This window comes from Poecile atricapillus, chromosome 1, assembly GCF_030490865.1.
Source record: "Poecile atricapillus isolate bPoeAtr1 chromosome 1, bPoeAtr1.hap1, whole genome shotgun sequence".
Lineage (NCBI taxonomy): Eukaryota > Metazoa > Chordata > Aves > Passeriformes > Paridae > Poecile > Poecile atricapillus.
In genome coordinates this window covers 31,042,820-31,067,118 of record NC_081249.1, presented here as the reverse complement: position 1 = coordinate 31,067,118, position 24,299 = coordinate 31,042,820, and the positions used below count along the sequence as shown (strand labels likewise).

The following is a 24,299-nucleotide window of genomic DNA, read 5'->3' as shown; positions in this document are numbered from 1 at the left end:
TGGCATAATTGGACTCAGTTCGTTACTGATTTGATATTTGTAGTAATTTATGGATATATTCTAATCAAATTGTATTAGGTATATATCTACTAGTGGAGTTTTGCAAACTCTCATAATTGCAAAGCTAATTTAAGACACTTGCAATACATTTCTGTTGTGACTTACACATTAAAAATGTGTGAAAGGACGTAGCTATCCTAAACCCCAAACTGTTCCGTGTTCTCCAAAGACAGGAAGTTAGTTTAGAAAGGAAACTCACGTTGCTAATTCACTTTTAATCATAGTCTTCCTTTAGTCTTTTGTCTACTTATTTGTGCCTTTGAAGGGAAGTTAAACCTTTGGGATGTCCAAACACAGACCTTGTTGCTGGGTCCGTACAAGTATTTATTTCAAGTGTACTTCTGGTAGTAGATACACTATGGCTAAAAGTCAATGGCAAAACCCATTCATCTTCCAGAGGAGAAGACTTAAGTGTTTGAGGTTAGAAGGCACAGGCTCTGGAAAAGCCTGTTTTTTTGACTTCTCTAAAAGCAACAAATTGGTGTTGCTGCTCTTGCATCCTATTTTGTACCCAGGCCTAAAGAGTGTTCAGGATCCCTTCCAGCTCGTGGTTTTAGGTGTCAGCTTTTGTCATTGGTCCTCAGGCTGCCAAAGGCATTGCCACACAATGTGGGCCATGTGTTTGCTCAGCCTTGCCAGCAGAAACTTGCTCTGCTGGGGAAAGTGATGTGTATTCTGCAGAGAAATGTTACCAGCTCTGAAGGTGGGCATCTGCTCAGTTTTATATGATCATCTTTCTGCAAAATCCTCAGGTGTAGTTCAGCTCAGGATTTTCTAAGGCCAGAAACAGTCAGTGTCTCACAGGCTGTGGATGATTTACACTGCAGCTCTGTCACTTGGGACCTATCACTATGGCTGTCATGTGTGTTCAGCAGCTCATTAACAGGAAGATTTTGTACCCCGAGGCATGAATAGCAAGAGAACTAAAATTTGCTTTTTCTCTCCCGTTTGTTTTTGTTTTCTAAAGGATGAACTAATACATGAACTGAAGCAAACGCTGAATGCAATCAAATTAGAAGAGAAAGGTGTTTATGTCCAGGCTTCTACTTTAGGCTCTTTAGAGGCATTACTTGAATTTCTTAAAACATCAGAAGTGCCAGTAAGTACTACTGTGCTTTATCTGATGTTATTGATTCTGAGTTTAGTCAGTAAATGTTTCCTTGTGACTCAGGAAGATTAGTGACTTGGTTTTTGTGACTTTCTTCAACAGTATTCAGGAATTAATATAGGTCCTGTCCATAAAAAAGATGTTATGAAGGCATCAGTTATGTTGGAACATGACCCGCAGTAAGTACCTTTGCTTTACTGTGTTGATGAATGTGCAGTGGAGGCCTGGCTGCAGCTCTGGGTTTGTGGTGTGCCTGGTGAACTGTTGGGCTCGCTGTTCCCTACAGGTACGCCGTCATTCTGGCATTCGATGTGAGGATTGAGCGTGACGCACAGGAGATGGCTGACAGCTTAGGAGTTCGGATTTTTAGTGCTGAAATAATTTATCACTTATTTGATGCCTTCACAAAATACAGACAAGACTACAAAAAACAGAAACAGGAGGAATTCAAGTAAGCATGAGCAATCGTATTCTGGATGCTTCCCTAATAAGTGTCTCTCTTATTTTAGTGTAAATGAAGCTCTGTTTAACTACTTGTGTGCTTACTACTTAGCATGTAGTTCTGATGGAAAGGAAGGAGAGGAGGAAGATGGTGGGACAATAAATAGACAGTTTTCAGTGCTCTAGTCTTAATTGTTTATATTGGGATTAGGCCTAGTAGGGTGAGAGCTGTGCTGCAGATGAAAGATTCAGCTAGAATTGTTGTGTAATACGGAGTGTTTTCATTAAGGTTTGCTTTCTATACTTGGCTTCTCTTCCTAGATTGTGACAGATGGGTTAGTCTTGCAGAGTTAAAAAAACAAAACTAAAAGGATTTGGATTCTATTGTTTCATATTCATGTGATTCCAGTCTAGAGGGCTTAATTCCAACTGCAGTAACATGAATATGTAATCATTTAAGGATTTATAGGGACCTAAAATTAATTTTTGGGAATCGTGTCATTGGGTGGTCTTCAGTAGAATAAGGACAGTCAAAATAAATGAGAATGTATTTAATTTCATATTGATCCCAACTTGAGTTTGCCTAGCTCAGCTTTTAAATGTATTTGTTCACTTGGCAAAAAAAAATTCTGAAATTCTGGAGTTCAGGCAGCAATATTTCTATTCCTGTGTTCTTGTGAGACTGTAATTACACTGTGAAATTACTACTCCTTTGGTCTTGGTCAAAGTTGAGTGCTCAAGCCTGTCAAATTAGAATCCATTCCAGGCATGCATAATTATTACTTCCTGTAGTTCTTGAAGATCAGGTATAGACTAGAATTAGCAAGATTGGAAAGAGGTTTTTTCCTGCTTGATTTTTCTCCAAGTAACACTCTAGAATGAATGCGCAAGAAGTGTGGGAGAAGGCAGAACTATTAAGGTTACATCCTCCTTTCCAGTGTATCTTTCAAAGTACCTTTTCTTGTCATCTTCCAGGCATATAGCAGTGTTTCCATGCAAGTTGAAAATACTCCCTCAGTTCATTTTCAACTCTCGTGACCCAATAGTGATGGGTGTCGTGGTGGAGGCCGGACAGGTGAAGCAGGGGACTCCCATGTGTGTACCTAGCAAAAATGTAAGTAAGGGCCTCTTCTCACTGCATATTTGATCCAGTTGGTAGTTCCTGGGATGATGCACCATGGAGTGCTTGCATGCCTTTCCTCAGTGCAGAGATTGCTGGTAGGAGATAAGGGTCAGACTTGCAGATGAAGTCTTTCTTTTGGTGCTCAAATATCTCACTGCTCTCTGCCAGAAGAGTTGAGCCCTGGAGCGGGGCACAGGAAGTGTGGCTGGAGGGCACCTGGTATTGAGTAATGGGAAAAATTGTCCTGCCTGGTAGCTAAAAACGGGGAGAACCAACTCTTGACATTTTAAGAGATAACCAGTTGATATCCCTGAGCTGTGGGAGGTTGTTGCTGCCCCTTTCAGGATGCAGCACTTGCTGTGCTGTATGTTTTGCTTGCCTGTGCTGAGGTGGCAGCTCCACCAGTGCTGCACTTCCTGCAGCAAGTCTGCCTACAAACAAGAGTTTAGAGAAGGGTGTGTGCACAGAGGTTTGGTGGATGTGTTACAGCTGCTTCATTGTATTACAGTTTGTTGAAATTGGAATAGTTACAAGTATTGAAATAAACCACAAGCCAGTGGATGTTGCAAAGAAAGGCCAAGAAGTTTGTGTTAAAATAGAACCTATTCCTGGGGAATCACCTAAAATGTATGGACGACATTTTGAAGCAACAGATATACTTGTCAGCAAGGTAAGAGAAATCTGCATTTGTGGAGAGGACTTAGGAAAGAGTAGCAGCTTGCTGGAAGTGGAAATACAGCATTAAGCCTCAAAAATAGGGGAGAAGCCTTCTGTCACAGACTGACATTCTCTTGGGTGGGTGTGTGTGTGGCATTGTGCAGCTGATGTCCTGCAGCTGTGGTTTGAGGTCTGTAGTGGTGCCCCTGCAGAGGCCCAAAGGAAGGAGGTGCTACAAAATCATTGCTGTGGCTGCAAAGACCTTGCAGCTCAGAGCATCTCAGAGGGCAAAATGCCACACTCGCTATTTGCCAGCTGTTTGTACACAGAGCTCAGCAGTGCCCCAGGGCACCACAGCCTGTGCTTGAAATTGCACAATAAATAGCAGTCCTCCAGTTGCTCTGAGTGGGGCACTGGGCTTGAATGAGGAGATGATCCCTTGCTCCATCTTTTGCTGTTGGAAGTAAAGCCACAGCTCTTCACCTTCCCAACTGCTTTAGTCACCATGTCACAGGACACCACCTGCCACACATGTGCCAGGGGTGTGTGCCCACAAATGAAGGACTAGCAGGGCCTGCACTAGGGACGGGGTGGGGTTGCTGGTCCTGTAGGTCCTGGTGGAAGCAGCAGACCTCCCCAGTTCCTGCCTTACTGCATATGGTGTGGGATGGTCCGTCCAGCTACAGCCCCTCTAGACCAGGTAAGGGACATGGTGTGAGGAGAAAGGAAGGCAAACAAATAGGATGGGTCATTCAACTGATCAGCAGCAAATGGGGGCTTAGAATGAGTTTGCCTGGTGTGTGGACTGCCCTTTCTTCAGAGTAACTGTTTCCAATGTGCTGAAAGCTGCCTTAAATTCCTGTGTTCCTGATGGCTTTGTCTTGTGTGTTACAGATCAGCCGTCAGTCCATCGATGCTCTGAAGGACTGGTTCAGGGATGAGATGCAGAAGTCTGACTGGCAGCTTATAGTAGAACTGAAGAAAGTGTTTGAAATCATCTAGATAACTTTTACAGCAATGGGGAGGCAGGAATAAATGCGCTCTTCCTGTTCTAAAAAAGTTACCAACAAAGTCCTGTATTGAAGACAGTGTTGGATGTATGTTTGGGAGGAAAATATGTGGATAAAATGTTTTCCATGAGAAACCAAGAAATTTACACTGGTTTGACAGTGGTCAATTTACATGTTCCCATGGTTCCAATGTGCCTGTTCACCTCTCCTACTACCCTTCCTAATACTGGCTGCTGTTTTAAAGTTTGCCCTTCCCTCTCTTACACCTTCTCCTTCCAGCCTTTTTCCCTCCTTCTCTCCAAAATAAATTGAATTTTTATTACAGAACTAAAGCTCTTTCACTTTTATACTGATGAGAGCAGTACTGCAGTATTTGATTAACCAAGCTTCTGCAGACTTTGTGATTCTTGGGACATTTTTGATGTAAGAAATCTTTATTTATGCATACCTCTTTCCTTGACTTTCTTTTCCAACATTCTTCTGCTTTGTGCCTATAGAGTTTTTTTTAAATAGAAAATTAGGCAATTGGATATCTCTGTATTTGCTTTGTGTGAAACAATGTTGTAAAGCATAGCTGCCCACCTTTTTCTGCTTGTACAGTTCATGGAAGTCAACCTGTAATCATTATAATGCAGAGCCACAAATAAAGGAGATGGACATAGCAGCCCATTTGTTTTACAGTTTGCTTCAGTAATCAAAGTTTCACTTCATGGGCTGTGGCAAATGTGGAAAGGCCAGGCAGGAGCCCCCTTGCCTCCCTCTGCTTGGCAAAAGGGTGGAGGCTGTTCCAGCACAGGCATTTCCTCTTCTGAATGCACTTCCTGTGTGCTCAAGGTGGTGATGTCAGCGTTCCCGAGGCACGGGAGGGGCAGGACAGGTGTTAGGCACGGCACAACTCCCAGAGGAGCTCAGAGCTGACATCTCCAGCTGCTGTTCAGGGGTGTGAGCGCCTGCAAACAGCTGCCGGCCCAGGAGCTGTGACTTTGGATGCTGCATCACAGCTGTGGAGTCACCTGCCAGCGTGGGACTGAACCAGCTCCAGCGTGGATGTTTGTGATGACCAGGAGTGTGTAATCCCAGCATTTTCCTACCCCCCTTCCCCTCTGCCTCCCTGCCTGGGGTGACAGCTTGAGGTATTCTTACAGAGGCTGTCTCTGGGTAACTCACAGCTCATGCTGACGGGAGCAAAACAAACACTCTTCAAAAGCACAAGCTGAAACGAAATCGAGGATCGTTTATGCAGCTGAGATTTTTCGCATTTAAGATACTTACAGGAGTTTAACATGCAACACGCAGTTTGATCAGATTTCTTCTGTCACTTGGATTACTTTTTTTGTTGGAAAAATCTGAATGTTATGATTGAGACTATGTGGACTCCATTACAAAGGAACATTTAATAACTCACCTCCTTTGCAAATGGAATTTAATGTTCTGGATTTTTTTTTTGTTAGACTTTAACCTTGCCACTGAAAAGGACCTTTTCACTATGGTTGGTGTGTGGTGCAACTTCCCATCAGTGGGTGAACAGAATGATCAGAGGGAGGAGACTGCATTTAATTGTTAAAATTTTATTTTGCAAACTATGCAATCGTGAAAACTACATTAATAAAAAGTTCTTAAAAGAATGCAGATGTCAAAGAGTGTGGTCAACGTATTCTGCTTTGTTTCCTCAAGTGTGTAAGGATGTTCTTCCCATAGGTAAAATCTCTGGGAAAAAGATGTGCTCCTTCCTGTTGTGGAAGTTAAAATAGCCTGACACTTAATTAATGCTGAGTTCTTTTAAAGATGCCAGTTTTGCGTCTGTCTAAGCACCAGCTCCAAAACCAGGGCTGTTTAAGAAACCTGAGATGTAAAATACCTGCTTGAATTTCAGCAATACCTGCCTTGATGTGATGTGCTGGTTTATCTAAACCAAAGCAAAAAGGCAGTTTCAAAAGCAGGAACTGAAGGGGCTCTAAAAGACCCAAACTAGAAACTAATGGAAACTTAAGAGAGATCTTGATTCAGACAATGTTCATCTCTCTCTAGCCACATATTGATGACTGGGTGCAAGTGCGTGAGCACCATCAGGTGTTCATTCACATGGACTGGGCTCCCCCAGCCTTCTCAAGGTCCCTGCAGTCTCAGCCCTCCTTGTGCTGTGGGAGAAACTCCACTCCCTTCGGCAGCACTGGGGCCTGTGTTTGAGTTGCTCTGACTGAGGGCCCAGCACTGGGCTCAGCACTGCAGGTGCCTCTCACCAGTGCTGAGCAGAGGGAGCAGGCTCCTGCCTCCATGCCTGGGGCACTTCTTTGTGCAGCCTGGCAGCTGCCTGTGCTGTGATGGCAACCCCCAGGCCTTACTGCAGAGCCGGCCCCTCCCTGGGAGCAGAACCTGGCAGCTCTTTGTGCTGAACTTCCCAAGGTTCCCAGCACCTGCTGGGTCCCTGCAAGCAGCACCCCCATGCTCTCAGCCCCGTGTCAGCAGCAAACGTGCTGAGGCTGCACCGCCCCATTGCCCAGCTTCTTTACAGAGGTGATGAACAGGACTGGACCTGGTACTGGCTCTGGGTACCACTGACCACCATGCCCAGGGCCTGCCTGCCACAGCTTTCCATAAGCTCTCTCTCTCCAGCCTGTGCTTCATCAGCTTGTCCCTGAGGATGGTCCAGGAGATTCACTGAAAAGCCTTACTGAAGTCAAGGGAAGAGACATCTCCTGCCCTTCCCTCATCTGTCACGTGGCTGTAGAGGTTGGTACCTCTCCCAGTGTCTGGTATGAGGAAGCCAAGGTGACAACCTAAAGCTAAAACCCTGCTGCCACTGCTGTAAGCTGTGCTGCAGACAGGGATGTGACCACAGCTTTCCCTGCCCCAGCTGTACTGGCAGCTGCAGCTGCTCTTGGTGCAGCAGCTCCTGGCCCTGTGCTAGGCAAGGTGCTTCCATTTAAGCCAGTGGTGCAAGTACTGCTCTGGGGTTAGCTCCAGCTTGCATTCCTGCTCTCACTTCTCCACCCAGCGTTATGTGGGATACTTCTCACTTCCCCCATCATTTCTTCAGAAGAGATTTTTCTTACCAACTCAGTTTTTGTCAAGTGTTCTTCATCCTCTCCAGGTCCCTGAAAAGCTTTGTTCAATGTATTGGGCCAAGTACAACTGTGTGAGGCTGGTGCACACCTGCAAAAAGCAGACTTGCCCGAAACATGAACTGCAGGGATGCAAGCACACCCCCCCAGCACGGACAGAGCGATGGGCAGTTTATTTTGTCTCTGCTACTCCCTACAACCTATTTTGTTATGCTCCACAAAGGAAATGCAGGCCACAGGCTGGGGAGAATGGTGGTGTTTTACACGTGGCTCTATCTTGAGTAGGAGCAATGCAGAGGATGGATGCAGGCTTGACCACTGCTCTATGTTGCTATTCCCCTACTCCTTTACGGTGCTACTTTGGAGGGACTTGCCTTTCTCCAGAAGCACGTGAGAGGTGGTGGGACACCCAAGGTAGGACAACAGGAGTGGCTGGGCCATCCTGGCTTAAATATTTGAAAGATGAAACTGAAAATGAATTAATATTCCTCCCTCAGCTTAAAATCTGTCATGAAGTTAGCAGAGAAGAAACAAAAGTGGTCAGGTGCCTGCACAGCAGCCTCCTCCATGCATTGAGGCAGTGCCACTATGTAAAACTTTGTGAAATGAATCAAAGCTGCAGCTTTAGTAAAAGGGGTTCACTATATTCAAACTGAAGCATCACAAAATAGAATCAGTACAAAAATATACATACAGTTCTTTATTAAACAACTGTAAACACTTCACTGTAAAAATCCATAAAACTTTATAAACAAACATTTTGTAAATAGATTCTATACTACAATAAAAGAATTTTAACACAATTATTTACATGCAATACTGACAAATTTGGCACTTTCTGAAAAGAAATGTACAAAACACTTCGTTCTTTAAAAAGAAATTTGAAATTATAAAAACTCAGGGCATTACTATCATGCACTTTGCAAATACCTCACAAGCACTTATGGCACAGCTAGCAGAGAGCTCCAGGCTCTCATCAAGCTCTTTACTACAAGTTCAGATAACTTTCAATGTGCTTCCGTAAGTTTGTTGTAAAACTACCTGAACATTGTCAAGAATGAAGTCAAATGCCATATTCCAAACTGATTCCACGGATGACTGCATTAACCTGAAGGGGAAAAGGAAGAAGAGGCTGAAAATTACCATTACAGAACCAGTCCTTTTTACAACTACTTTTGGTCTTCACACTGGAAAACAAGATCACACGAGTTCCCCACAAATGGAATTTTGATTCAGTCCTGGTAAAGCCCTCCCTCTCAAACACAGCAATTACTTAGGCACAAATTCCTGGTGTGAGCAGTGTCACAGCAGCCTGTGAATGCTGGCATCTGGCAGTGGTGTGAGCCTGTGAATTAACTGGTGGGTGACCTTCCACCAGCTGCATACTGGAGACCAGAAAAGGCAAGCTTCTGAATCCTGATCTTTACTTCCTCATCCCAAGACAGAGATGGTCTCTCTATTTCCAACAAATGCCAAGTTTGCCAAGCAACACATTTAAATAATAGGGTTTGGGGCACTATATAATTTTTTATATATTCATTTTTTATTTTTTATATTTATTGCTAAAAACAAAATCCACAGAAAACTATGAGTTCCCCCTATGATGTGAGTTACTCTTATGGTCAGCAGCTACAAGAAGCTAATGAAGGAACTGCCCAAGGAAAACAACGCAGTTCTGCATTCTCAATCTCCCTTCTGGAGCAGAGGGCTCCTACACTCAGAGCTTTGGAGGGTGCAACATCAGTATTGCAGGGGTACATGTGAACCTTTGGAGAGGCATACTGCCATCACTGCAGATCCAACACACAGGGAACGGGACATTCTGACAATTCTGAAGAGTTTTATAAAGAATTTACTAAACAGATTTTATAAAACAGTTCATTGCATTGTGTATTTTGCATTTTCTAAGGCCTAAAGATATCCCATAATACAAAAGCCCAGTGAACACCTCTGTAGTCTTTTTTGTGTTGATTCATTTTGTGAAACACATTTTGCAGACTGGCAAACTAGAAAGCTGAGCCCCATGGTTAAGCTCTAGTTAGTAAGCAAGTCATAAATGGATTAAAAACTCATAAACTCATGGGAAGAGTAATAAGAGCACAATAACAAAGTAACAGGATTTAAAGGCTAGAGGTGAGACAGAATCTGGATTCAGCAAGAGAATGATAGCAGGTCTAAGATGCCGTGAAAAAATGAACAAAACAGGATAAAGAAAAGGGACAATGTTGATGAAAATTACAATCTTTGTCTAGAAATTGTTGCCCAGAGAAGCTGTGGATGCCCCATCCCTGAAAGTTTCAAGGCCTGGCTGGATGGAGCTCTGAGCAACCTGCTCTAGGGACAGGTGTCCCTGCCCATGGCAGGGGAGTTGGGCCTGGGTGATCTTAAGGGTCCCTTTCAATCCAAGTAATTCTGTGACTCCATGAAATACTACTCTTAATTTTTCACAAATTTTAACACTCCAACTCTTTCCCTCAGTTTTTAAACTTAAAAACACCCACCAGTGGAATGTCTAATGGGTTAATGGGTTTCACAATACAGCATCTAGTGTATAAATTCTAACAAAAGTAGTCTAAAGTTCACAAATACTAGCAATTGAGTTACCTTTTCATGTACTTAACAACCAGATCTAACTTTTCCAAGTCTTTTTCTTCTATTAGATCAGTACAATATTTCACAACCTGTAGAATGTCTTCTTCCATAGGATCTGTAATAAAAAAAAAAACCAAACCATGAGGTCTTTTCTCTCTGTATACGTAGAATATAATCACATAATAATGGGAATACAATAGAAAGAAATTCCGCAGTGTCAGCGTATCAGGGGCCAACCAGACAACTTCTGTATTCTCACAAATCTTCCTGACATCAGAAGTTGTGCACTTTAACAGGACAGCAAGCTCCTGAAATACCTGTCTTGTAAACCTCTTATTTTTTGTCAGTAAGAACAACTGACAGCAAAGCTAGCAGTAACCAAAGGGAAAAGAGACTGGGATTCAGAATGCAGTGGCCATTTTGAAACTCTTAGGAATAGGATAGAAGGTCAAATTTCCCAAGGTTATAAGGAGTTGCTCTTTGATCTAATTCAAATCACAATTTAGCAAGAGTGTCACAGTTGCACAGGTTTTTTTTATCTAGGGTACTTTCCAGCATTTATATTGACAAAAACCCAAACCCTGCACTCCTTTGCCTCTAAAATGAGATCTTTGTAGAAGAAAAATAATTCCCTTTCAAGAGCTTTGATTTTAGTGGTTGCAATATGTTGGAAAAACCCAGTAAACCTCAGACACAAGTAACATCAAGGCAGAGGACAATGCCAGACACATGGCTTGAAGAGGGACCATGCTAATTTTCATGATGTTAATCAAGACACAGGAGCTGGCAAAGCCACAGAGTAATAATTGGTACAAACAATTAATTTCTTCTAAGGCTGCCAAGACAGTAAGACTTCAAGCGTACTGTGAAAAATAAGCAGCAAAGAGTGAAGGAGAAGGGAAGCACAAAAAGCCTACTCCAAGCACTCTTCTTTGTGATGCATTGCAAGATCACCCCAGTGTGTCATCCCACACCTGAGATAGTAGTGATCCACTCTTTCAGCAATGTCTTCACATCATTGAATTCCACAGCTCCAGCAAGGTTTGGGGCTTGCGGCCTGAATGAGCCTGGCTGCTGCTCCGTCTGCAGAACTGACGGGCCTGAAGAATCCGAAGTTGATGGAACTGCTTCTGCCTGTTCCAAACATAGAAGTGGATAATGCTCAGCCTCACAAATATGAGAACACCTTTTACATACAGAGATGTGTCAGTGAAGAATCCAATAAAGAAAAATAGCAACATGAACTCAGTCTAAAGAAGACACAGCTTTACCAAAAACTGTTCATATTAAAAGTACCTGAGCAACTGTTCCTTCTAGTTTCAAGAAGCCATCTATTAGCTTCTGTGGGCTTCCAGATGTAGCTGGCATGTTTTTTGCAGGACTACCAATAAGTTTGTTTTTCAAAGGACTCTGAATCTTTTTCATGGGACTGACTGGATTTTTTTTCCGTATTTTTTTCTTACTTTTCATAGTTGCATGCTTCAGGTGTAGGAAAGGATTTTTTGACACTGAAAAACACGGGAATAGTCAGGTTGATACATTTAAAATTTAATACTTTTCCATTGAAAAGGAGACTCTGCTTCTCACAAAAAATCTAATGATCACTTGAGAAAACACAGCCTAGATAAAGCAACTTTAACACACACACACCATTCCGGATCCTGGCAAGTCTCTAAGTATTTGAAAAGCACTGTTAGACTTTTCGTGTACAAAGAGGATACTCAGCTATTCATAAGCTTTTTAATGTGAGCCTTTCAGTGCTTGAATATAAGCAGCTGGTGAAACCTGAATCTACTGGACAAATTGCCTCACCTCAGTCAGAGCACTGTCCCACCAGTGTTATCAGCAAAGCCAGCAGTGTAAAGTCTCCACAATGCTTTTATCACAGTTTATGAAGGAAATTGCTCTCATTCCATCATTCTAACATATCTGCATTATTCTGATGGCTATGAAATCGGGTGTGATTATAATTACAATGTAGTGTTTAAGTGGCAATCAAGCCAATGACATTTACAACCTATTTTTATGACATACCATGTTCAGAGGGAATTAGTTTTATTTCTTTCTACTGATTACAAACAGGAGACCTGGATGATCAGCTCAGAGTAAACCCAGCTGACTATCAGACATACAGTGAGATGCAGTGCATCTTTCTCTAGCTGCCCCAAAGCCTTGCCTGTGCTATGGGTTTCAGGGAACCATGAGAATTCTCTCTGAACAGAGCTGAACTAACTTAAGAAGGTGCAGTACTTTAAATCACAAGACACATCAAGTTTGGATTCCATCTGGCGAACATGGATGCGGGTAAGTTTAGTGCCACAGTCCCCATGAATTGAATTAACCACCCATTAGAGTAAAGCTGGGCACCTGTTTCCAAACTGAAACCACAGCTGGTTGTAACTGACAGTCTGTCAAAAATAGATACAGAAATTCAATTGAACACAGCATCTTCAGAGAAGCTTTGGTAATATTATCCTGTTTGTTACTTAGGGTTGCATAGCTGTTTGGATAGCAAACAACAGCTGTACCAGAAGACCCCTGCACAACTACATATTCTCACCTGAAGTGTTAGCAGGCTGCTGCTCTGATTGCTTCTGCCTTTGTTCATATGCATCTTTCAGCTCTGCTTGCAACTCTGCAGGTAGTGCAGCAAAAACCTCAGGGTCCACCTGAACAGTAATAAAAGATTCATTGGATATTTTAGCAGTGACCAGCACCGTTTGCTTCCTTCTAGGTCACTCACATGAGAAAGGTATTTACATTTTATGTCATGCAAAAATAAAGGAGATGTAACTGAAACACTGTGAAACACATTGTACATTTTCTTTGTATATTTTAGTTTGTAAAAACAACAAAATGTACATTTAATATTACTCTATTTATTAAAATTATTATCGTAATCATACAATGCACTAACCATCTTTACTCATTTACTGATACCCAGTATAGCTGCATTAAGAGCAGGATTAAGCCTAACCCAGAGAGCAATCTCTTCAAATTTCAAAACACAAACACTGTGACCACCAGACTTTTGTCCTCCTTTTCTTTTGATACTTCTATTTCCTGCAAGCTGCTATATAACTCAGAATGTTCTTGGAAATGGTCTCAGTTCTTTAAGCACAGGAAAAACCAAGTCCAGCTATTTCATATTTTGAACTAGCACAAAAGGGTTTAATCTCTTTCTCCCACAATTGTCTACCACTTGCTTGACTGACAAAAGCACAGTCCTTTGCAACTGTCCCAGGGACTTGGATTCTAGACAGGAAATAATTTGATGCCAATTGCAAAACACACTCATATGGACAAAATAAAATTTCTTGAATTATCAGTTATTTTTTCCTCTTTGCGTGTCTGAAGAAGCATATCAGTGACAGACTCATCTTGTATTTGGAGTTTCCCATTATAACTGGACAGTGTTTTCAGCTCATAATCTTCAAAATCTAATACAAAAAAGAAAACCTATCATTTAGTGGATTAAATCTGCCAGTGGGAGAATGCCCTTCATTTCACTGGTAAAATTCAGACATGAGCACAAACAACAAAAAATTAGTTAAAACTACAATTACTATTCTAAGAACACAATTTCTATCATCATCTGAGATACTGTATTTATTACATGTCAATCTGCAAATGTATTAAAACTTATCTCTCATTTTCAATAGAGATTTAATTTTTTTTAAACCAAAACATGTATGCTGTAACAGGGAGCTACTGTGTGCTATTCGCACACATGATGTCTAAATAATACAGATCATAAACGTGAATGTGCTCTTACAGGTTAAAATTCACCAAATTAGCACAAGTTTATTCCTTTTTCAGAAGTCCACGAGTCAACACAGGATATGCACTTTCATACATTTTCACCACACAGAATATGCACTAATTGAAGGAAAAATGGGAACAGCTCTGACCTCAATTACTATAGAAATTGTACAGAACAAAGCACTATAGTGGAATGCAGCCAACTACATCACAGGTCTAAGTTATCTTTTTAAATACAGATTTTACTTAATAAAAAAAAAAAAAGGTTAGCATTCTCCAGTAAAGCATTCGAGAGTCAAGGATTTGGAATTGACTGAATTGACACTGATTTTTGTGTACACCACTTAATTCACACAGAAATAATGTAGTACATGAACTGGATGCATTTTTGTTATTTCCCCATCACTGCCCTTTCAGAGTGTAACATGGAAAAATTCAATTAGAGGAGCCATCAGTTGAATTCACGTGAATTCTCTAATACAACTGGAGTTTCAGTTTGGTTGTACATGTACTGATTGTACAATGTCCTAACATTGTGATACAGATATGTGAAAGCTTTCACATTATGGGAACCTTGCTTTTATAAAGCCATAGACGATCTCAGCATACAGCTACCAGTATTTCTGATGTGCTTATATCCATTTCCTTAGGAGGAATCTACCATGTGAAGACTGTAGGGATGAGATGAAAACTTGTCACCACTAATTAACACCATTATTACATTACATTATTACATTATTATTATAATTTCTAGACATCTGTAATCTTTACTTTTTGCATCCTACACTTCTGCAGGATTCAGGCTACAGAGACATACTGCTATTCTAAATTTTAAGATTACTTCAGGAACTGATAGAAAGGAATGCAACCTATCTGGATTCCTTTCACAGGAGAACTTTACCTAACAAAGGAAATTTTCCACATGTTTTCTAATGACTAAATCACTATCAGCCAATTAACTTTGCACCTGATCATAAAAACTCAGCTCAGACAAAAGGAATGAAGAGCTGAAAACCAAACCTTATTAAGCTATAAAAAGACAGCAGGGCATAACTTACATCTGATGTAGATAAAGTACTCATTCTGGAGTGGCTGGCAGTATTTCCATACCCGAAACCTATTACTACTCATTTCACTGCTTCATGGGCCACAAAATAGATTTAAATGTTTATGTGCAGTCATAGAATATACACTACCACAAAGACTTTAAAAGAAAAAAAAAATGTATGAAACTATATTTACAGTAAGATCGTATTTTTGAATTAAGTTCATGTTTGATTTTAACACAGAAAAAAAATCCTCCTGTATTAATGACTGGGTTTAGCTTTTTTTTTTCCCCCACCAAGCCTACAGAAAGCCTTTCAACCATACTATTGCAGGTATTAAACTTAGACTTAACTCAGAAAATGAAAACTGTAAATATTAGTCCTCTTTTTGCCAATTAAAAAAGCTGAATGGTTTCCAGGAGAAAATCTGGAGTATGAGCATAAGGCACTCTCAAATAGATAGTATGGATATCCTTGACAAATAAATAGGAAGTACTCAATTCTTCTTGAACTACATCTTCAAACAAAAAGGCTGCTCTACTAAGTTGCATTTTTGGACCAAGTAACTGGGTCACAAGATACTTTAGCAGATAGAGACAGAAAAACCAGTGCAAAAAACTAGCGCAAACTAGGCCCTTTTAAGAAAACTTGAAAAAGTAATGCAGTTTTAAAAAAATAGCAATAAATTCTCGACTACCTAATTATTAGATGGATAAAGAATAAACAAATTAAAAGGAATTTTTATAGAAAGCCATATGCAGTTACCATTTACCCTGAAAAACAGTACTGAGTGGCAAGCCAGGTGTGGAAGGGTGTACTTCAGAGCATAGCCTAATTTAACACACATCTTGCTTATGGACAGATGTAACTACAGAGTATATACCAGCTGGGGCAGAGAGAACTCAGATATTATTTGCACAGTAATCCATACGGGAAACCAAACTTTGCATTTCAGGAATAAGAACTGACACATCTGTTTCTGAACCAATGAACTTGAATTAAGGTAAGGAAATTTTAGTAAAAGGATAGACTACACATTTTTTTAAGTAACGATTATGTATTACCTATTTAGTGGAATTTCTACATTATTTTCTCTGGATTTTTTATCAGCTAAGCAATATCGTGTGTTAGAAACAGCAACAAAATCTCTGTAAATGTGATTAAGTGGTATTACTTCATTTGAGAACAGTAAAGGTGCAACGAAACAGAAAAATAAAAACACTGCTCCATTTTAAATGATGCAATGCAAGATAGCGTATCTCTGGGTAACCCAACCTTTGATTTTTTAATTATTTTTTTTCTTTTTATTTATACACTACATTTTTTCAGCACCTTCTTGGACTGAAGAGCAGAATAACATTAGAAGCATCCTTACTATTCTCTGTTGCCCTTTCAGGTCCCTATTTTGACAAACATCTTTGTTCTTTTCTCATCCTGGACATGCTTTGTATGAGTCCATTTAAAACCTATGGAGACATGCACAACCTTTAGCCATGATTGGCCTTCTCTCAAGAATGGGATACAAACAACCACATCCACAGAAAAAGCTAGCAAAGGTTGGCTTTACCCCATCAGAACACTTCAACAGAGTCTCTTGTGACTTAGCTAAGCAGATTTTAGGACTGCTTCAGACTTATGGTTTGGTGTAACTCAGCTGCAATGCAGGAAAAAAGCTATTTACAGACTGGTTTGTATATAAATGGGGCTTTACATTAAACAACAGCAAAAACGTAGTATGGTAATATTTATCATCATCAGTCTACCTATGTTTCTGACAGATAATGTAACATTTAAAAACAGACTTTTAAAAGACATTAAAGGACCATGAATGATTGTGGGAAGTCACAGGTTCCAGTTAATGCTCTCAAGAAAGCTTCTAACTTCCTATAAATGAGAAGTAATTGTTTATTGATACCATGCAAACATCCTACCTGCGAGAAAGCTGGCAAGGCTATTACATTGATTCCCGTATTGGTATTTGGTTCTTGGAGCTCTGGTATTTGTAAAAGCACTGTTCCAACTGGTTGTGACAGAAGTGCAGTGTTACATCCATTTATTGGCTCTTTTTTGCTCTCTCCGTAACTCTCTCCTTGCTGAAGGGTGCATATTTGCTCTACTTGCTCTCGGAGATCAGGTGGCAGAGCTTCTAGCACAGACTTATCTAGCTGTAAGTATAAAAAAGCTTTCAGATTTTTCTAAGGAATAGTTAATGGAGGTATTTTGGTCAAAACATTAGTTATACAGTTCCTGAATTTTACAAATCCCGCTACATATTACCCTGTGTATGCAAACATCCTTAGGAACCTTTATGTTCTGCAGCAGTAAAATATCATTTAAGACTAAGCAGCTCAATAAATATGAATGCTTAGTTTTATATTTTCACAATGATCAGTCTTCTTACCAAAAACCATAGATAGGGTTTCCTTTACAGCTACCTAATGATAAAGAAACCTGAATTCTGAGTTCAAATTATACAGGCAACAGGTTGATATTAATACTAAATTGGTGTCTGTCTGGCACAAAGCTGTAAGCAATAATTTCTTTATACAGTTCTAGGGTGCATGTTACTGATTTACTTTACTGGTATTACGTATGTTTGCATACTGTCAGACTTGCCAGAGTTGGATGATGAAATAAGCTTTTACTTGCTATCAATTATTCACTTGAAACAACTGAGATAACTCCTCAGTGTCCAGAGCTTGCTGTGTGCAATGACAGCTGCACAAGTGACTGAATGAATACAACTGACAAGCAGATGTACAACATCATTTTTCTCACAAGTAAAATTTGAATAAAACTATGTAGAGAAATGCCAGTGTTTGCCTCTAAGCTCTGCTGAATAAGACTTCATAGCTGTGTTAGGATAGTTTATCTTTAAGAAGAAAATTTAGAGCTTATGACCAGATTCTGGATTTATAGAGAAGAGCTACAAATATCTATGAAAATCTACTTGGCTTGGTAATTGAGAGGTTTTGATGAAAGCTGTCTGTATTGTTAATCACTTCAGTTACTCTTCCTTGTTACATTTGTATTCACTCATTCCAAATTTGCTGCATATATAACTCAATTTTCTGGGAATCCTGGGTGTAAAGTATCTTGGTGTTACTTTCCTAGTGCAGTACAGAAACAGCAGTGTGGCACTAACTCTAACCATTCCTTCCCAGCCCTGAATTTTTTATTACATTCCATATTATAATATGGTTAAAAACAGAAAGAAAGATAGTGTGCCATAGGACCACCAAAGTTTTAGGAACTCTGCTGAACAGCCAGTGCATTTTTCACTTGTTTATACATATTCTTCCTACGGCAGCATCTGAGTGTACAGAGCTTTGCATTGCTCAGTCAAGTCACTTTTAGATCCTGAGCTGGCTTGGATATTGCATTATAAGAACAAGTTCCCTGACAAAAACATAATTTGCTTCTTAAAATGGATAAATATTTGAAAAAGCTGTTAAAAAACATCAAAAATGCTTTTACAGATTTAAATTACAGACATTTAAATGACAGACTTTTACAGAAGAGTAAGTAAATATGCTTATACCTAAAATACCTGCAGAATTCTGTGCAGCTGTTTCACAGCAGACCCTTCTAACAGAATCTACTTGAACAGCATGTGGGATGGAAATAACGAAGGCTGTCCCTTTGCTAAAACACACCTAAAAAAAAAAAAAATCCCCAAATCCCACAGAAGTATTTTACTTAAATAAAGATTGTCCTCCTCTCATCTAAATAGTGGTATCCTGTCCAAATGTTAAGTGTGCATCCTAACTTTAACATTATTTATTTTATTGAGGCAAAATATTTTTGTATCAATAACAGTTATTTACTGTGCACTGTACTTTACTAGAACTCTTTTCATTTAAAAAGAGTTCCTTTTGGGTCTATGCAAATAAGACAGACAATCCCAAGTTATTACAAAATACCGCAGATGTTTCATATTCTCAGGTTTACCTGGGAAGCAGATGGAACCTCAATACTCAAATTGAGCCTGGATTTTACACTGACAGGAGAATGCACACCATTCCACTTGACAGCAGACTCAGTGTTGCTGGCATTAGAATTGAGACCAGGTGTGACACTGATACCACGAGATGGAAGGAAAGTGCAAGTTCTTGAATTCGAAGATATTTCAAGGTCCATAGCAGCCACAAATACTATACATATGTAAACAAAATACAGAATGATCACCTAATAGTTAAAAATACTCTGAAGATTCAAGACGCAGTAAAAGGTAATCTTTAGCATTATTTGAAGAGTTTACATAATATATAGCACAATCATAACGCTCTTTATTTCATAGTATCCTGTTACTATTAAATAAAACAACTAAAGCAAAAAAAATAATTGGACTAATCCTAATACAAAGTTTTATTAGTATCATTTTCATTTGCAGTAACAAATCCCACACTCAGAAATTTTATGTTGCATAATTTATACTGGTATAATATTGAATAAGTATTCCAAAAAGTGATCTATGTTAGGGTCCTTCAGAACTGATCGTTATTACACATGCCAAGTACAAAGCTTACTGACCTTCCTTATGTTCCTCTTCTGAGCACTTTTTTGCTTTCTGAACATGAAAAAGATCAATGACTGAATGAGATCCACCAGGTAAATGTCCAGATTGTACTGTTGAGAGAGCTGAAGTTGTTTTACTGATGGGAACTAACTGCTGTACCTGAATTCCAACCTAAATCCAAAACATAAATGCATTCATTTAATGAAGTTTAAAAAATCTGTAATTATATAATATTAACATTGCCTTCTTTGGAATTGGCTGTCTGTTGTGGGTGGGGGGAGGACAAATACATTGAAATGCACACAAACAGCCACTAAAACCATCCTGAACAAATCCCAGGATTAGCCACCATAATCCAACAACTAAGAAAGTACATCTTAACTTCTCTGTTATACAAAAGTGCTGCCAATAGGATCACAAAGCAATGTGTTTTTTATGGAATTTCTTAGACACTAACAAATACAGAAATACTGAGAAGAATGTGGTTAGTATTAAGTCTGGCTACACAGCAATGCTTTTCCCCAAGTATAAGCTTTACTAAATCCATCACTTCAGTCTAAAAATGAGAAAAATACTATTGCTTCACTTGTGAACACCGTTTTTGCGAAGTCTCAATGGATGAAAGTACTTTGGTAGAAGTAGTCTTTTTTAGATGAGGTGTTCCTCATTTTTCAAGACATCCTAGTTTTTCATTTAACTTTTAAATACCAAATCAGCAGGGGTTCAAAAGGTGTGTCTAATTAAGAATGCACTGGTGCACTGTATGAGTTTATTTCCAATCCTCCATAATTTTAAAGAAAAAACCTGACACTTAGAAAAAGTTGTATATGGACTCAGAAAGTATGAAGGAGCTTCTGTATATATCCCCAGCAGGTATTCTTCTACAGTTACACAGTAAAGACTTTATTAACACCTTCCTAGCTGCAATAATGGGATATGACATTTAAATTAAATATTTCCTCAACTCCAAGCCAGGGAGCTGACTTTGCAAGGCAACAAATCAAAACCCTACTTCTATATCCAGATGACGAATTAATGCAGGTTTGTTTTAGAAATCCTCTGTGTTCTACTGTAAGAATTGGCTGATGACAAAATAGCATTACTGTGGGGTCATACTGTTATGACAAAACCACTGAGATGAGGAGTTCTAAAACAGACCATGAATCAAAAGAGCCAGAAAATCACCTTCAAACAAAGGCCAAAACATGGACTGGTAACTTTCTTGCTCCAAGACTTGCAGTCCAGGAAAAAAAAGCTCCTTTCATCTCTGTCTTTGATTGGCATTACAAACAGTTATATATTAGTTTATATTAATTACATAATTAACATATGGCAAAAGTTTACAGAAAATTCTAATACAAAATAAAATTTACACGAGCTGATAGAACTGTAGAAAATAGAATCTTACTTTGTTCCCTCAGGCAGTTTTAAGTTGTGCATTAATTTATACCACAAAAACAATTAATTTTTTTACATTTATGGCTTTGTAACCATGTTTTTCAAAGGTTACACAACATAATATAATTGCATACACTAATTTAAATAAGCTTTGTATTACCTACACTTTTGCTTAGGTTTGGTTATCATCTACCATAGGGAACTGAAAATCACAAAGGACAACAAAAGAGGTTGATAAAGAGAATGAATTTCAGTTTTCCCGTTAACTTACCCCTCGCATATCAGATATGTTCAGTTTCATTGTGTGAAACATGTTCAGAGTTTCCTTCCCAATTACTTTTGCACTATCTGTTGCATGGTCTAGAGTCACAGTCCTAAAAGGAATAAACAAGTATGGTTAAAAAGAAAACTGTTTCACAAATCCTAAAGGCAAAAATTCTGTATTTGTTCCAGAGAGAACCCGAAAGGAAAACAGATCATAATTTCTTGGCATATAGAAACTGAACACTTTTTATTAGTTCTGTGGTTTCTTTTTAAAGGTAGCTATAAACTAAGCATGATCTACAGAAAAGGTAAGAAAAGCAGAATACTTACTAACTGAACATTCTCAGTGTGCAGTCAAATTTAGTATATATATATATATATATACACACATGCAATCTATTGAAGCCAGACAAAAAGTTTCACAAGAAGTTCACAGTTTACACACTCCTGCATTTTTGTCTTTCATGCACGCTTGGTTCACAGAGAGTTTGCCCAGCATTATTTCAGTTGTCAACTGTCAAATGTCTACAGTAAGAGTTTCAAAAGGAACTCAGGGGAAGCAGATACAGGCATGTGCATGGGGATTACAAGCAACAGGGAATTCAAATGGCAAGTAACTTTAAACAACATTCCAAACTATCTTAAGCTATGGGCAATTTTTGGCAACAAGTCTCACAAAACAACCTGGCTGTGAGTTTTACAGATTACCACTTGAGAGTATGACAGGGCAGCAGCAGTGCTTGGTAGTTCTGGATTCTCTTAATGGCCTAACCTTTGACATCGGTACGGACAAAATTTCAAGTAGCTCATCAAATATATGTGAGTGATGTAAAGTCTTCCCACTGAAATAGTTGATGCAGTTTTAGCTCTTACAGAGTAGGCTCTATCAAGAAAATTAAGTTTGGTGTTTTGACAGGATGCCACACTGACAACTTAACTAAACACTTTGGTGGTGTTACTCTGCTTTTGAATCTGTCAGAAACCACCATGAGCAGCCAAGTGATCTCTGCAAAGGTTTAGTTCTGCCAATACGAAAACAAAAAACCCTCAGACTGTGAACAATATGAAGAATTCCTTAAGCTTTATATTGTACTATTTTAAAGAAAAAGGTGATCAATATCACCACAGACCTAAAGGTACACAACACTGCAGGAAAATATTTTTAAAAGGTCTATGCTGAACTATCAGGACTGGGTTTCAGAAATGTAGTAAAAAGACCATTTAATCTCAAAAGCTGAATTTGACTTTAAGCTTGTCTGCAAATCTGAATCCTTTGTAGTACTATGGTTATCATCCTAGGGGATCTTGACCTGTAGGATGAGAAAGCTTAACAAGCCATTCATTCACCTGTGAGGTAAGGGGACAAGAGATGAGTCATAAGCTATAGCTACAGAGAAGATCTTAAACTGAAGAGAGAAACTGTCACTTGGGGGGACACCACACAGATTCTAACCCATTTTCTTGGATGCAACTTCTGGAGTTTACACTTCTACTGCTAAAAAGCCTTTCACTGGGCTGAACAGAAATGCTCTAACAAAGACAGAAATACAGGACCTACAGCATAACCGGGATTGACTGGGGTTGACAAGGTCACTGGAAATCCAAAATCAGAAAGAGACACCACCAAACAAAATCCTGGCATCTGAACTGCTTTAGTGTTGGGTGAACAATCTTGCATTCTTGGGGCGTGCTCCCTGACCTTTCTGAAGCCTTCATGAATTAGGGAAGTTTCTGTGAGTGTGTACATTAGTAGTCCTGACCAGAAAAGAGGAGTCCAAAACACTGATTCGTTCACTCTTACAATAGTTAAAATAAAGGAGGAATAAAGCTCTATATCAATACACACTCAATACTAAAGGTATGTTCTTAGGCTGCTAAGAACAAACCTTCAGCTCAAAGAATTCAGGATAGCCAGAAGACAAAAGTACAGACTGATGGATTTTCTTCTTGCTATACATACCAATTCTAAAAAGTGATAAGCTTCTTATAGTGAAACATGGATTTTGTTGTTTCAGTTTTTATTACAGCTGAATTCTATGTAACAAGATCACAAGCATGAGAGGCTCTATGCATGCATGTCTTACGACTGAACTCTAACCCACAAAGAATTCCTGGGCACGTGGATGGTGCTATGCAGGGCCACCACCTGGACTTGATGATCCCTGGGGGTCCCTTCCAACTCAGCTTATTCCGTGATCTGTGAACTCCACTACCTCTGCTGTTATCAGCAACACCCACCACATGACCCTCCAGTTCAGGAAGGATTAGTCTGTTACAACCACCTGAGATGGAAGGAAAAGTATAAAGACCTACTGTCTCTCAAAAGCCAGGATCATCCTGTACTGAAGAACAACTGCTTTGATAAAGAAGTGTATGCCTGAAGAATATATGTGTATGTAGAAGGTTCTGTGACAATCTTGTACGAAACAGCATATGATACGCTATGCCTAGATTACATCCCTGTGTTTTCAGTATGCAAGTATATAAATAAAATTCAGATTAAAAAATATTTAGTTAACATCATCCAGTTTACCAATAAGGAACAAAGAGCAATGAACAGGAGTAACAGCATTGCTTGTGGAAGATGAAGGTCCTACACCTTAGACAGTGACCTATCAACCGACTACCCAGGCAGAGTAATTGGGTTATCCCCTTTCTTCACGGATGGGCAGCCTCTACAGGGAGCATCTGGATGAGATGTGCAATGGTGCACCCAGGTAGAATGAAACTTTATTACACTGATAAAGCTACACAGGAAAACAATGGCACTTCTAATGAGTAACTTATATCTACATGAAGAAAAGTAACTGTGAAATTCAAGAAATCTGAACAGATTGCCTTCTTGAACAGCTCAAACATGGGGCAGTCTTTGACCTTGCGATTTCAAGATTTAACTTTCTAAGCTCCACTTTCAGAAATTCATTGTCTCTTCCTGGACCAAAAAAATTCTCTGCAGATTTACTGGCAAAATAACAGGAAAGACAAGATTCAACACTAACAAACTTAGCTGTACTAAGATGAACTGCAGTCCAAGGTGTCTGATGCCAGCTTCATGCTCAGAACTTGATGTGGCCTCTAAGTCTCTGCAGCAAGTCATTCTGCAAATATTGCTACAGCTTCCATGCACTCTAGACCTGGAGGACTACTGCACTATCAGACATCTTTCTTGACAAGTACAAAGCACAACTGTACAATCTGAGAACTGACTCCAACTGTCACAATCAGTATGAGATCTACCAAGGAACAGTAGAAAGACT

The 24,299-nt window shown here is 39.5% G+C and overlaps 2 protein-coding genes across 9 annotated transcripts in view; one reads left to right on the top strand and one right to left on the bottom strand.

Annotated features, from left to right (window-relative positions):
* The window catches only part of EIF5B (eukaryotic translation initiation factor 5B), a 37,783-nt gene extending 31,764 nt beyond the window's left edge, over window positions 1-6,019 (top strand). For all 4 annotated transcript variants that reach the window (XM_058860156.1, XM_058860147.1, XM_058860137.1 and 1 more), the window contains 6 exons: window positions 1,028-1,159; window positions 1,271-1,347; window positions 1,455-1,619; window positions 2,585-2,723; window positions 3,241-3,402; window positions 4,284-6,019. In XM_058860156.1, the coding sequence (XP_058716139.1) occupies window positions 1,028-1,159; window positions 1,271-1,347; window positions 1,455-1,619; window positions 2,585-2,723; window positions 3,241-3,402; window positions 4,284-4,391 (783 nt within the window). In that variant the 3' untranslated portion in view covers window positions 4,392-6,019. The remainder of the gene's footprint in view (window positions 1-1,027; window positions 1,160-1,270; window positions 1,348-1,454; window positions 1,620-2,584; window positions 2,724-3,240; window positions 3,403-4,283) is intronic.
* Window positions 6,020-8,142: 2,123 nt separating this feature from the next.
* The window catches only part of REV1 (REV1 DNA directed polymerase), a 57,714-nt gene continuing 41,557 nt past the window's right edge, over window positions 8,143-24,299 (bottom strand). For all 5 annotated transcript variants that reach the window (XM_058840785.1, XM_058840794.1, XM_058840822.1 and 2 more), the window contains 9 exons: window positions 21,050-21,152; window positions 19,395-19,551; window positions 18,813-19,015; window positions 16,793-17,026; window positions 12,614-12,722; window positions 11,350-11,561; window positions 11,028-11,187; window positions 10,066-10,168; window positions 8,143-8,569 (listed from right to left, as the gene is read on the bottom strand). In XM_058840785.1, the coding sequence (XP_058696768.1) occupies window positions 8,458-8,569; window positions 10,066-10,168; window positions 11,028-11,187; window positions 11,350-11,561; window positions 12,614-12,722; window positions 16,793-17,026; window positions 18,813-19,015; window positions 19,395-19,551; window positions 21,050-21,152 (1,393 nt within the window). In that variant the 3' untranslated portion in view covers window positions 8,143-8,457. The remainder of the gene's footprint in view (window positions 8,570-10,065; window positions 10,169-11,027; window positions 11,188-11,349; window positions 11,562-12,613; window positions 12,723-16,792; window positions 17,027-18,812; window positions 19,016-19,394; window positions 19,552-21,049; window positions 21,153-24,299) is intronic.